This window comes from Takifugu rubripes, chromosome 11 (genome assembly GCF_901000725.2).
Source record: "Takifugu rubripes chromosome 11, fTakRub1.2, whole genome shotgun sequence".
Lineage (NCBI taxonomy): Eukaryota > Metazoa > Chordata > Actinopteri > Tetraodontiformes > Tetraodontidae > Takifugu > Takifugu rubripes.
This window is the reverse complement of record NC_042295.1, coordinates 9,111,777-9,125,360: the sequence shown is the minus strand read 5'-3', so window position 1 is coordinate 9,125,360 and position 13,584 is coordinate 9,111,777. Positions and strand designations below refer to the sequence as shown.

Sequence of the window (13,584 nt, the reverse complement as noted above, 5' to 3'; positions counted from 1 at the left end):
CGTTACAAGCAACCTAGACTTTTAACTAATTAAACAAATATTTACTATGTGCAAATATATACTGTACATGGCAGCGTAAAATATTTCTTGCCGAGATTTTCTAATGGATTTTCCAGATGCCCGAATTGTATTTAAAAAAAATATGCCTGACCATAGCATTTCTGTGGTGATCTAAAGAGCTCGGTTTGGGGGTACTGATTGGTTCGTTTTCCTGCCAATCATTTCCACAGTCGACCAATCGCAGCCGCCTCTCCTCTACACCCGCACGCCATTGGCTCAGGCAAAGCGCTTTGCTTCGTGACTGGTGGATTTCCAGTTTGGGGGTGGGAACAATGTCCCATAGCTGGGCGTATCAGGAAGTCAAATTCGTGTTGCGCCACGGTAGTTGTTGGAACACACCTCTTCGGAACATCCCAACACATTGTTATTTTAAAAGGTGGGTGCTGCTGCCAATACCTCGTATCAAACATTCACATATCACATACGCATTTGTGAATAATTATTTGTAAGCCTGATTTCGAAACTAAACTCATTACAATGTGTTGTCATGGTAGCTGAATCGACTAGCTAACGTATTAGCTTTAACGCAGAAACCAGCTAAGACAAAGCTGATACATTAACAATGGACGTATTTGCTCTGATTTGGCACATATTCTTTTTACTTCCGCCAAGGAGGTCATGTGACAGTCAACGTTTGTTTGGTTCTTAGCTAAATGAGTCAGCGTTTTAAACGGATTTTGATTACATTTTCAGGAAACGTTGATAATGGGCCAATTTAGGAATAGATGATTACATTTGCTGAAGGATATATGATCTCCCAAAGGTCAAAGCCCCTTGGCTTTGAAAAGCAACCAACTTTGTAATGTGAACTTGTAATAATTCCTGAATATTCACATACTATTCTAGACATGTAAGTCAGAACATGTGGGGGGGATTCTCCTGCTTGTTTATATATATGGTACGATGGATGGATCACTGATATAGGGGCTGTCCTCAAAATGTCTTGTTTTATTTCGTTTCAGGATTCCTATTTAGGTTGCATCGAAACCGTCAGCACAATGGACAGCGGATTAACAGTAGTTAGTGATCCTGTTGTTACTCTAAGAATAACAAGCACCATCTCCCCCTTTGAAACAGAGAAGAGATTTATGAGAAGCATCACTATAGCAGAGTTTAAGGTGAGCCTACTCATCATCTATCCCATGTCTGACAGAATGCACAAACTGGCCATGGCCTCATCACGTATTTAAAAAAAATACTTGTTAATATTTTATTTTTGTACATTGTGATCAGGGGAAGCTGGAGATAATCGTGGGCTCGCCTGCCTCCTGCATGAACCTGGCGTTGTTTAGTACCGATGACAAGTTCCTACAGAAAATGGATGACAACGACGCTTTGTTGGGATCTTATCATGTAGACAATTATTGCAAAATACATGTAAGTATTTGGTCCCTTCCAAGCACAGTTAACATTATTGTCAAATTGTTGTCGGCCCGAGCTCTATATATATATGTGTGAAAAGTTGATTTATGCTGTTAAGGATGATGGCTAAAAATGTGTACAAATCGGGAGTAAAATGGGCATTTATGTTCACTTTATATAGTTTGAGCAGGTGTAGTACCGTAATTTCCGGACTATAGAGCGCACCTGATTATAAGCCGCATTATCTAATTTTAGAAAGAAAATCAATTTTGTACTTATACAAGCCACACCGGATTATAAACCGCAGGTATCCCACGTAGTAATATGAAAAATTAGATCGAAAACATTCAGTACCGGTAGATGTTTTTATTACCGTATGAGACGAGTCACTGAGGAGTGACAACAGACAGGTAAGAAACAACAGCCACTCTTTTCACTTGTATGTTTATACAGAGACCTTAAATCCAATTTTTATCACATCAGGATTTTTTAACTTTTCATTTAATTTAATCCGCTTAGCAACATAAACAAATATATTGTACCGGTAAATGCTTTTTTTTCTAACGGTGTCTGTAATGCAGCTACCTTGAAATATACGTTTGTATCAGCTACACACAAATTATGTTGTTTATGCTTTTTTACTCAAACAATGAACAATCTAAAACTCCCCGATGGCCCACCTCTAAAATCTTCTATTTTCATCGTGGTGGCGATTGCTTTTGCCTTCCGTCTGATTTGTACAGCGGAAACACCGCGGCCGCTCCGTGTGTTGACCCAGTCTTCCAGAACGTTTTCATGCTCGGGCCACCTGCGATGTTTACGTCTAAGAGCTTTTGTCGTCTTTTTGCTTTCGATCAGTTCTTCAGGCGGGCGTCTCCACCTTCTCGCCATTGATAACCGTAATGTATGCCAAGATTACACGCGGCAGCTCGATTTCCTTCTTCAACCGCCAGAGTGAACGCTTTTAACTTAAAAGTCGCATCATATGCTTTTCTTCTAGTATTTTCCACGTTGATGAGAGTTAGTAAAAAGGACTGATTCACAATAGTTGTGATAGTGCGCCACGAAAAAAACATAAATAAGCCGCACCGTAGAATAAGCCGCAGTGTTTAAAGTGTAGAAAAAAAGTAGTAGCTTATAGTCCGGAAATTACGGTAGTCTGTAATGTGAAGATACACTTGATGAACAGAATACTTATTGGCTGAAATTGCTAACAAACATAAATGCCGGTGTAGTTTGTTAAATCTGTCGTTCTGATTTTCAGGTCACTGACACAAGTGGACAGCAGGTGGACGAGTACAATGATGTTTCCAAAGTTCAGAAGGTTGAAATATCAGATGACGCATATGAGAAGAGAACAGGTAGAGCCTGATATCCTCAAAGAATATGTCTGTCCATCCGTTTTCTACCACTGTGTTCACTCCTAGCTGATGCCTCATCAGCCTTCAGGCGAGAGGTGTGGCACTCTTAATAATTAATATCGCTACAAATGTGTAATAAGTTTTAATGTTTTTTATTTCATGCAGTAAAACCCCTTGTGCCTACTAGATGTAGACTGGGAGTGGTTGTGTAGTTTACTATTTCAGTCAATTATCAAAATATAATTTTTTTCTTTTTCACAAAAATACTGGGGGAAATAGTAAAGGTATTTATATATACATCATGTCTTGCATCGAGCTGGGATAGGCTCAGGTGATAGAGAGGTAGAAGATGGATCGATGTCTCACTTCTGGTGGAATTTCCATAAAAAATATATTGTTTACTTTTACTAAACATTCCCTATATATTATTCAAACTTATCTCTTAAATGCTGAGCAGTTTTATTGTCCTTGTGATTATTTTGCTCCTATAATCCAACATCATACAGATTCGGCAAGATCGTTCATGAAGACACGCAAACTGGGTCATTTTAATGAGGAAGACATGGCCAAGAAGAAGGCCGAGCTCGCTGCTCAGACAGAAGAGCAGAAAGCTGCTGCTGATGCCATTTCGGTTGGCAGCAGATGTAAAGTGCAGGTCGTGGGACAGCCCTCAAAGCTCGGCACGGTCATGTATGTCGGTAAGTGGAAAAACTCACCTCTTTTGGCTTGGGTGAAGGCGTATGTGCTGGAGTTGTAGCTCATTTTATCACTTGTTGCCCTAGATACAGGTTTATGAAAGAAAATAAATGTTGTTTTAGCTTTGTTGTTGTTGGAGCTTTATAAATCTTCCTATAAAGACCAGTGCATTGGTGTTCTTTGTAGGTACGACACTTTTCAAGCCAGGCTACTGGGTTGGTGTAAAGTACGATGAGCCCCTGGGGAAGAACAATGGAACGTAAGTTCGTAACGTGTCTTTTTTCCTTTAATTTGTGCACATTTGTAATCTTGGTTTGAGGGTGTATTTACTGGTAATTCCATTTCATCACATATTTTGTCTTCACAGTGTTGATGGAAAGCAGTACTTTGAGTGTGAGAATAAGTACGGTGCATTTGTGAAGCCTCTGAATGTGACTGTCGGGGACTTTCCTGAAGAAGATTACGGTCTAGATGAGATGTAGGAGTTTAATAATGGGATAGTGTGTTTTCTCCCCAAAAACATGAGTGCACTTCAAGCTTGTCACTAACCAGAGATAGATAAAAAGTAACTTAATGCTAGAAAAAGAGATATTTTGTTTGATTGTTTCTGTGTGGGAGGCATTACCATAAGAATCGCCAAGCAGATTCAGACAGAAGATCAATAGCATGTCATATTTCTGTCCTGAATGATTATCTTGGAGAAACTGTAAGAAAAAGAGACAGCAGCAATGGATGGGAAAAGTTTGTAAAAAAGTGTGGACTGCTTTTACTTCCTGTCTGAACCTGTTTTCTCTAACATCTCTTCATCCACTGGTATGACCACACACAGGAAGCTAATTAAACTGATTGATTGGCATCATAATGAATGTGAAAACATCATCCTGAACATTGCGCACTTCTCGTCAATGAAATATAGTTCAATTTCTTGTGCATGCTATCTTTTATACTGTAATTGTTGGGAATAAAGCAGTTGTTTTCTGAAAACCTAAGACTCCCTTTATAGAAGATGAAAACAGCCGTGCACTTGTTTTCACCATCGTTACCATAAACAGCTGCATTGGTTCACACTTTGTCATCACCCTATTTTTGCAGCCTAATTAAGATCTCCCTTTCACTTGCCTGAGTAGTGTGGGACACTATGCCAGTGGGCCAGTGTTGCTAGATGGGAATAATTGTTGTATTTAAACATTACAAATTATTATTTTAAGGCCAGACATACGATAGCTTTGGTATTTCCGTGCAAACAAACCAACATTGTTTTGATTTTAGTAAATGTTCACCAGGAAGTGATGCCTGCTCAAACCTGTCTGTCTTCACCTCTCTGCCAATTACATCAGAATGGGGGGGGGGGGGGGGTTAAAGCTTAAGGGATGAATTCATCCTGTTGGGGGGAGGAGATTAAAGCCTTTTGCTTCTGCTGCAGAGTCACGGGTTACACACAAAACATAGTGTTTCTGGCTCCTAAATGCAGTTGAAATGAAGCTGTGCTTGATATTCTGGACTGTTCACTGCTGGATGGGGACTCCTCTGGCATTCAAAGGTGCTGTTCTGAAAATTCGGTTTGGACAGTATGTTCTGCTTGTTGCCTCCCCCAATTGTAATGTAAGATAGCTGCTACCTGTAAAAGTACACATTAAGTTGACTTTGAAATAAAAATAAATGTCTTGACATCGAGAAATGAACCATCGATTCAAGAGTTATTATTATTTGACATACAATAAATGGGAGATATAAATCAGAATGACTTTTACAAACTGTTAAATTACATTCAAGGATGTAAAGATTAATTTGTGATTTGCAACACATGACTTAAATTAACTGTCAGCTGATAATTTCTTCCCTGTTTCTATCATCTTTCCTTTGGGGTCATAGTCCAGCTCTGTTCTGTAAACAAGAGGGTTTCTTTTCTTATGGTGCTATTCTGCTGAGTTGAAATCAATATAGGTGCTTTCATTTGCTCTTGTTTTTAATTACAGTAGTGCAAAGAACGATCGATGTTTTTGCTCTGTTAACATGGGTATAAATATGTATTTCTGCTTTTCTCTGTCAATTAAATGTTATTCCACATGCTGAAGTAGTATTTATTTCTTATTTATATTAGTATTAATTGTTTCTTCCAGAAAAATTTATATCGACATGCTAAATTTTAAGTTGTCGTGACGTTTTTTTCCCATTTAGGGATAAAAGTTTGATGAAGATAGTTTATCTTTGTAATTAGTAATTAAAGATTTCATACGCCGTCAACCATAAAATGACTGTAATCCAAAGTTTTTATCAATGACATTTGATAAAAATCCAAAACGTTTAAATAGGTTAATTAAAGTATTTAAATAAGTGTCTAATCCTGACAGAGCGTCGTCAAAATATATCGTTTTTATGCAAAACGCCCCAACTACGTCACTTGATTGACGACATTCGCGCTACTTCTCGCGAGAGGGAGCGCGATCGCCGTCGCTGTGGTGTGGCGTGTGAGCGATAGAGACAAGGAAAGATGGCGACGCAGGAGAGCGAAGCAACTAAAGCTACCCTGAGCAACGGCGAGGTAAAACAACCGCGACCGACACTCTGGTGTACACGTCAAGACAAAGGGAAGCCAAATCCTTGGGTATTTTCTGGGTGGGGTGTGGGACACTGACGGTTGAGACATGTTGCCGATCGTTACACGAGCTCCAGTGACGTTGTCAGTGCCGGCTGGGTTTAAAACGACCCCCTTCTGCCGTCCACGGTGTGCTGGGAAACGATCACTGCCAGCTAGCAGCGAGGACATACCTCCGCACCGTTACAGGACGTATGACTAAAACCATAGAATTTAATGGCAGTTGTAACCGCGTTCGCCACTTTGACTAGCGGAGCTTGTCAGTTTGTCTGGCCGGTAAAGGCCTGAACCTGAGCGGCGCAGCTCGCTGAGGCCGGCAGCAGCTCCCACGTCAGGTTAAACCACCATGAATAAAGGGTTAATTTCGTTTACGGAACCTGACAGTCTAACTTTCACTGGTTTCCTTAAATGAAGCAGTTTTAGTCCTTGAACTGTACTCGGGCGACGCTGTCTTCAAATTTGGAACGTCATATTTCTGGTTACCAAGGCAGCGAGCAGGCAGCCAGTAATAGTCACAAGTTACTGGAGGTCAAAGTGGATCTAAACGATCCAGGAGCCCCCTCATGTTTAATCAGAACCTTGAAAAGGCCACCCAGTGCAAAGACCTGCACAGACCAGCAGTCAAATCCCAACCTTATAGTTTTTGGCCATCCCAGAGTTTTTCCACACCAATTTTCGACGTTGACGTGAAAATCCATCTTTAAATTATGAAATTATAGTTTTTCTGTACAATACTCTGATTAAAATGTACACAGATGCTTTTTGAAGTAGTAAAATGAGAGATTAAAGATTGGAATGTCAAGCATATCTTATGTTCTTATAGAATAGCGGGGATAAAAGGCCATTTGATTCTTCTAGCAGCCTTAACAAGGTTATAATCTGACCTTTTTGACCTTTATTTAAGGATAACCTTCACATGTGCTACTTAAGAAACCTCAGCTGTATCGATGAAGGCCTGATGAGAGCCATTCATGCCTTGATAATGAAAACTGCCACATAACCCTTAGTATTAATGTTTGACTGTCAGGTGTTAGATCTCCTGGTGGTGTGTGTGTGTGTGTGTGTGTGTGTGTGTGTGTGTGTGTGTGTGTGTGTGTGTGTGTGTGTGTGTGTGTGTGTGCTTACTACAGGTGGTTAATTGTTAAGCTTGTTAGGTGTGTCAATTGTAAATTATTACCTTGCTTCAATAAATAAGCTGCTTCCTTTGGTTCATACATTTGGGATTCATCTCCTTTGTCACTGATTTCTTCTGGAGACTGAGATCCATGGTCATCTCACAATAATCCTCTAAATGACAGACAGTCTCTGTTCCCTATAATGTCAGATATTATAGATGTTAATGATAAGATGTCTCCAAAAAGCCTGGGTTTTAATGGAGCAGGGCATGACAAAGCTTTATTTCTTGTCCCTGTACTGGTCATAATGTGGGTCTAGAAGCCACTGCTCTGGTCTTTGTGTTGGTGACAATAGATTTAGATGAGACGTTTAGATAATGCGTCTCGTGACTTGGCCTGTGCTTGTTCTATTGTGCGCCTAAAATAGACAGATTCTCTGTAAGTAGTGCTGCTGTGCACTGAAATGGCTTTTATTTTTACGGACTCTTGCTGGACACGCCAGGAAATTGGCGACCTTTTTGTGTCTAAACGCGCAAAGACGCTGGTGTGAGAAAGCCCTACGGTTGACAGACAACACCGCCTGAACAAGCCAGGTCCCTGCAGCGATGCGACCAAAGGCGACCTGATGATCAGAGAAGCTGCCGGGGCAGCAGCCCATCATACTGTGTAACCTTGGGTTGCTACTGTATTGTTGTATTGTACTACAGCTTGACCTTGAGACCATTATCTCCTGAATATCCTGTAATCGCAACGTTAAGCTTCCTGCCCAACTCAGAGTTGGGAATAAAACACACACCCATTGGCTTGTTGCATCCAGTCTGACGTCCCCCCCTGGATCCTGTGAATCAGGCGAGCTGGGGCCTCTTTCTCCAAGCACCTTTGTTCACTAACAGAATCATAATCTATAATCACCCGCAAGCAACTAGCGCCTAATTTTAAATGGTAATTCTACAACCTTGCTGCGTATGGGGCCTATGGGGAGTGTGTCAGATCAGCAGTTTGCCCCCAGCTGTCTGTTCTGTGGTTGATCTCGTTCCTCTCTGGTCGTAGGTGAGCAGCAATGGGACTGCGGCCACGGCAGACGACAGCCAGTCTGTGCAGACGGCAGACAGCCAGTCTGTGCAGACGGCCGGGGACGCCCAGGACCCTCAGCAGCAGCAGCAGCAGCAGCAGCAGCAGGCACCCAATGCGTGGCAGGTCATTAAAGGCGTCCTCTTCAGGTTCGTTTTTTCTTTCTTTGGCACAAAAGAAACAAGGAAACAGTTGGAATCGTCAGCGTCGCAGTCCAGCACAAACCGTCCTCATCGTGCAAGGCACTTCCGTAATTGTCAGCATCCATCGATCACACCAGCGAAAGCAGAGGCTGAGAAAGAGGTTCAGACGAAGGTTAAAGCATCCCCGGAAGGATGAACTGATCCATCGTCCGAGCCCCTTAAAATTCAGGCAACCGCCTCAGCAGTTTATTAATTTTTCTATGGCGGCGAACCTAAAAGCTAATTATCGATTGAAAAGACTAATAATAGTGTCACTCTTTATTAGCCAGGCCTTTTATTTTCCCAGCATGGGCTTCTGTCATCAAATCAATCTTTATTTATATAGCGTCTTATACAATCAAAATTGTTTCAAGGCGCTTTCCAGAATCCCAGGGCCTGACCCCAGACAAGCAACAGTGGCAAGGAAAAACTCCCCTTTAACAGGAAAAAAACTCCCCTTTAACAGTCACCACTAAGTTAGGTGTCATATTTCTTAACCTTGGAGCTGCTTTCATTATTATCTATAATCTCTTCTTCTTTCCCATCATTTCAGAATCTTCATAATTTGGGCTATCAGCAGCTGGTTCCGCCGAGGGCCCTCTACGCCTGACCCAAGCACGCCAGCTGGGGCCCCCAGAGTGCCAAGCAGAAACCTGTTCCCCAAAGACACCCTCATGGTAACGTAACGCACCTCCCCTCCTTTTAGTCATTACTTTTTTAAATATCATTAATTCCTTAACACTTTCTTAAACGTGGTCATCCTTTGTTTTTCCATGGCTCCATCAGGACCTTTACGTGTACGTGTCCCAGGAGGAGGTCTTCTCTGACTTCAACAACACAGAAGCCCTGTTCTGGTTTCACAGGGACCTGGTTTATGGAGACTGGACCACTGGGGAGAACGTGGATGGCTGTTATGAGCACTATCAAGAAATGGAGATCCCTGAGGTGTGCATTACTTGGGATGTTGGGGGGGGGGTGAACATGAAAACAGGCCTGGGATGGGGTTTGGTAGATGACACCTGTGTTAAACTATTTGCTCTTTGATTTATGTGCTTACAGAAGCTGCAGCAGAACGGTTCCCTTTACATGCACATCTATTTCACTAAAAGTGGATTTCACCCCGACCCCAAGCGCAAGGGGCAGTATCGCAGACTGGCGACAGTCCACGCCACGCGAAGTAAGTCGGAGACCTTCAGGCATCCCAACGTGTGTCCCATTTAATGGGGTGGGGGCTCAAAAATAACCAGGAGAGGATGTCTATTATCAGAATTGTCTTTATTTTGGAGGGAGACTTTTGAAAGCTAACGAGAAAATGGCGGTTTTATTTGTCATTTCTGAAATCTATCTATAAAAAAAACCCTTGCTCCATTAACCTTCACGTGTTTTCCATTTACAGTGTTGAATAAATTTAAGCGGAGAAAGTTTCAGAAGACAAAGAACCTGCTCACCGGAGAGACGGAAGCAGATCCTGAAATAATCAAGGTCGTTACCGACTGTCTTATATTCTGGATGTTTCCGTGCTGCTGCTGTTGTGGCGTTCTAACGGCTTAAATGTCCTCGCAGCGCGCGGAGAGCCACGGTCCAGTGGAGATCATCTCTCACTGGCACCCTAACCTCACCATCAACATGGTGGACGACCACACTGCCTGGGTCAAGGGCTCTGTCCCCCCTCCTCTTGATCAGCGTATGCTACCCGTTTCAGTACATTTTCTTTACATCTGTGCTACAGCCGAATGGGTTGTGACATTTCTGTCCTCCTGTCTCCCCTCAGATGTTAAGTTTGATGCTGTAAGTGGCGATTACTATCCTATTGTGTACTTCAATGATTATTGGAACCTGCAGAAGGACTATTATCCTATCAATGACACGCTGACGACACTCCCGCTCCGCCTCTCTTACTGTCCAATTTCCTTGTGGAGGTGGCAGCTCTATGCCGCCCAGAACGCTCGCTCGCCGTGGAATTTCCTACCCGATGACACGTATGAGCAGTCTGACGAAGACCAGGACTCTGTCAAGGTGAGAGAACGCGCGCCGTTTGCTGGATCTTCTTGGACTGAACCAGGCAGTTAATCGCGCTGTTGCCTGAAATGCTTCTTTGCCAGGTGGCCCTTTTGGAAACCAACCCCTACCTGTTGGGTCTCACAATCATCGTCTCCATCGTGCACAGCATCTTTGAGTTCCTGGCCTTCAAGAACGGTAAGAACGCAGCGCCACGTTTCGCGTCAGAAGGACGCCGTTCCCTCGGCTCACCGCCGTCTCTCCCTCAGACATCCAGTTCTGGAACAGCAGGCAGTCTTTAGAAGGCCTGTCCGTGCGCTCCATCATATTTGGAGTGTTCCAGTCGTTGGTGGTGCTGCTCTACATTCTGGACAACGAGACCAACTTTGTAGTTCAAGTCAGCGTCTTCATCGGACTTCTCATTGACTTGTGGAAGATCACCAAGGTCATGGATGTCAAAGTAAGTGCCTGCAGGTTCCTTGTTGGGTTCTTTTTTTTAAAAAAAAAGTCAAATCTAACACATTTTTGTGTCTGCAGTTGGACAGAGAAAACAAAATTGCAGGAATAATTCCAAGACTGGTATTCAAAGACAAGTCCACATATGTGCAGTCTTCAACTAAAGTCTATGACGACGTAAGCGAGACGGATACGTGATGGTGTCGCCGACCCTGCAGCAGAGATGGCTTTTGACCTTCTGTCTTCTGCTTCCTGACAGATGGCCTTCAAGTACCTGTCGTGGCTGCTCTACCCTTTGTTAGGCTGCTACGCTGTCTACAGCTTGTTGTACGTGGAGCACAAAGGCTGGTACTCGTGGGTCCTCAGCATGCTCTACGGGTTCTTGTTAACCTTCGGTGAGTCCCTAGCTTTGGTTCCTGTTGATGTTTGGAGATGTCCCGTCTCGTATTTACATGCCAGACCTGTAACATGTAGATCTCTGATAATGTTCTTACCTCATTAAATTCCTGCATGGAGAAATGACATTTTGCATCACCTTTTTTTTGTTTTTGTTTTGTTTTTTCCTTCTTTCCGGGGGGTTTAGGTTTCATCACTATGACGCCACAGCTGTTCATCAACTATAAACTGAAGTCTGTGGCCCACCTGCCCTGGAGGATGCTCACCTACAAAGCTCTCAACACGTTTATCGATGACCTGTTTGCCTTCGTCATCAAGATGCCCATGATGTACAGAATAGGCTGTCTCAGAGATGGTGCGTCTCCTATGGCAACAAGCGTGTCACCTGACATGCTCGTTGGTTGGTAAGCCGATGACCATCTGAAACTTTTTTTTTTTTTCCCCCTGCGCTCCAGATGTGGTGTTCTTCATCTACCTTTACCAGCGCTGGATCTACCGGGTCGATCCCAACAGGGTCAACGAGTACGGCACCAGTGGCGTGGACCAGATGCAGGACGGCACAGCGGCAGTCACTGCTGCCCCCAGCACAGCCGCCAGCATCACAGACAAACCAGAAGGGGAGAAGAAGAATGATTAAGCGAGAGCCGGCTTTCATCTCCGACCATCCACTCCCCACCCCCCCCACCCCACCCACACCCCTGACCTCACCACTGAGGGCACGAGGACTTGTGAAAATAAGCTGGGAAGGAAGTTTAGGTGGACGCCAATACAAAAAAAGAAAGGAAAAAAACAAACGACAGTTTAACTGTTCTCTCAGTGTAGACTTGGTAAATTCAAATTTCTGTCCCCCCTCTCGTTTTTTGCAGTTCAAGTGAAGTAAAACAAATGTGATGTACTGTATTCTCTAATTCTGGGATGGTAGGAGAGGTTGAGAGGGGAACGTGTTGCAATTACATTTTTTATTATTATTATTACACAGGGAAGAAAGAGGCCAAATGCAACTTTTGTTCTTTGTAAAGATTCTGTGTGCATATGATTTTTTTCTTCATTCCATGTGTGCATCCTGTTTCTCGTCACTCTGAAACTGGTGAGTTATACTGGAGGAAACTGGAAAAGACAGGAGTGACTGAGAGATGGTGACATCCCTGCAAAACATTACCCGCCTGACATCGACCACTGCGCCCAATTTTAAATAAATGACCTTCTGAACTTGAGAATTAAAATATTAACAGCCTTGTTGGTATTAATATTTAATAAATTGTTTTTCAGTTGTATGTTGTCAAACTAAACTCATCTTGTTACGCTCCTGATGTCAATGCTGTCTTGGATTTAATTTGCTAATTTGCATCTAATTTTAATCTGCCCCCCTGCCAAGATGTTTGGTTTTCTGATGGTTTCGCCTCCAAAGGGAGAGTGCGTGACAAATGAATGACCTCATCCGATTTTATTTTAAGTGCTGTATAAGGAAGAGGCTCCATGTTGGTGAATATTAAATTTGGTTGATTCATGTTTATAGTAAAACCTCATTGTGACTACAAATGGCCATGTTCTATTTTCTATATGAAGTCTTCAACATTTCCATGTCGAAGTACTGTGCACTCAAAAGTTTTTAGTCTCTTTCACATTCTCCACATTTCTTTCTCTGCCTTCAAGGTCAGATTGGAGCGTTGCCTCCTGTCTGCAGACACGATCTCTGGAGCTCAGCCTGAATTCCTGCTGGGTTCTTGATCACGTCTCTTCAAGACCCTTGAAGATTTTGATATGGTGAAGTCTTACAAAATGAGTCTGGGCCCCCAAATAGCATTGTTTACAATGATTGTAGGTGTGTCTTTGCGAAGCGGTCGCAATAACAGATCTAAAAACCAAGCTGCAGTAATTTTGATGTGCAAAATACACTGGGTGTATATATCTTTGAAAGGCGTTGCTGCATTTCCCTCTAGTAGTTTGTTTCTCTAACTCTTGTTGGGATGAGAGCTATTTCCTTTAAATGGCACAACTTCCATTTTCCATTTCATTCAAGCTGTCTTTCCTCTTCTGTCCACACGGTGTCGCCAATACCCCACAACAGCAAACGGGTTTAAACGTGTAAAGCAGTATCGGGTTTGTTACAGATGTCCGCAGGCTTTATTACAGCTTTAATCAGCATTAATAACATCAGCAAAGCCTTTTCAAATGGGAAATACTGTCACAAACTGGGGCGGGGGGGAGCTGTCCATGTTAAGTCGCTGTGCGCCATCGGTCTGTGGTGACGAATATTTAAATAAGTTAATTATCATATTTGTTTTTAAATG

General features: G+C 42.8%; 2 protein-coding genes across 2 annotated transcripts; both read left to right on the top strand.

The window, feature by feature from the left end:
• The first annotated feature begins 252 nt into the window (after nucleotides 1–252).
• tbcb (tubulin folding cofactor B) lies at nucleotides 253–4,463 on the top strand. Its single transcript, XM_003968355.3, has 7 exons — nucleotides 253–436; nucleotides 1,023–1,178; nucleotides 1,294–1,437; nucleotides 2,687–2,783; nucleotides 3,290–3,481; nucleotides 3,666–3,738; nucleotides 3,847–4,463. The coding sequence occupies exons 2-7, from the start codon at nucleotides 1,059–1,061 to the stop codon at nucleotides 3,959–3,961; spliced, it is 741 nt and encodes a 246-aa protein (XP_003968404.1). The 5' UTR covers nucleotides 253–436; nucleotides 1,023–1,058; the 3' UTR covers nucleotides 3,962–4,463.
• Nucleotides 4,464–5,888: 1,425 nt separating this feature from the next.
• clptm1 (CLPTM1 regulator of GABA type A receptor forward trafficking) lies at nucleotides 5,889–12,832 on the top strand. The gene is made up of 14 exons (XM_011608380.2): nucleotides 5,889–6,021; nucleotides 8,241–8,410; nucleotides 8,997–9,120; nucleotides 9,230–9,388; nucleotides 9,503–9,620; nucleotides 9,840–9,925; nucleotides 10,007–10,127; nucleotides 10,215–10,459; nucleotides 10,546–10,639; nucleotides 10,711–10,901; nucleotides 10,979–11,074; nucleotides 11,157–11,292; nucleotides 11,481–11,648; nucleotides 11,749–12,832. Exons 1-14 carry the CDS (start codon nucleotides 5,971–5,973, stop codon nucleotides 11,928–11,930), a joined length of 1,941 nt encoding a protein of 646 aa, XP_011606682.2. The 5' UTR covers nucleotides 5,889–5,970; the 3' UTR covers nucleotides 11,931–12,832.
• The last annotated feature ends 752 nt before the right edge of the window (nucleotides 12,833–13,584 follow it).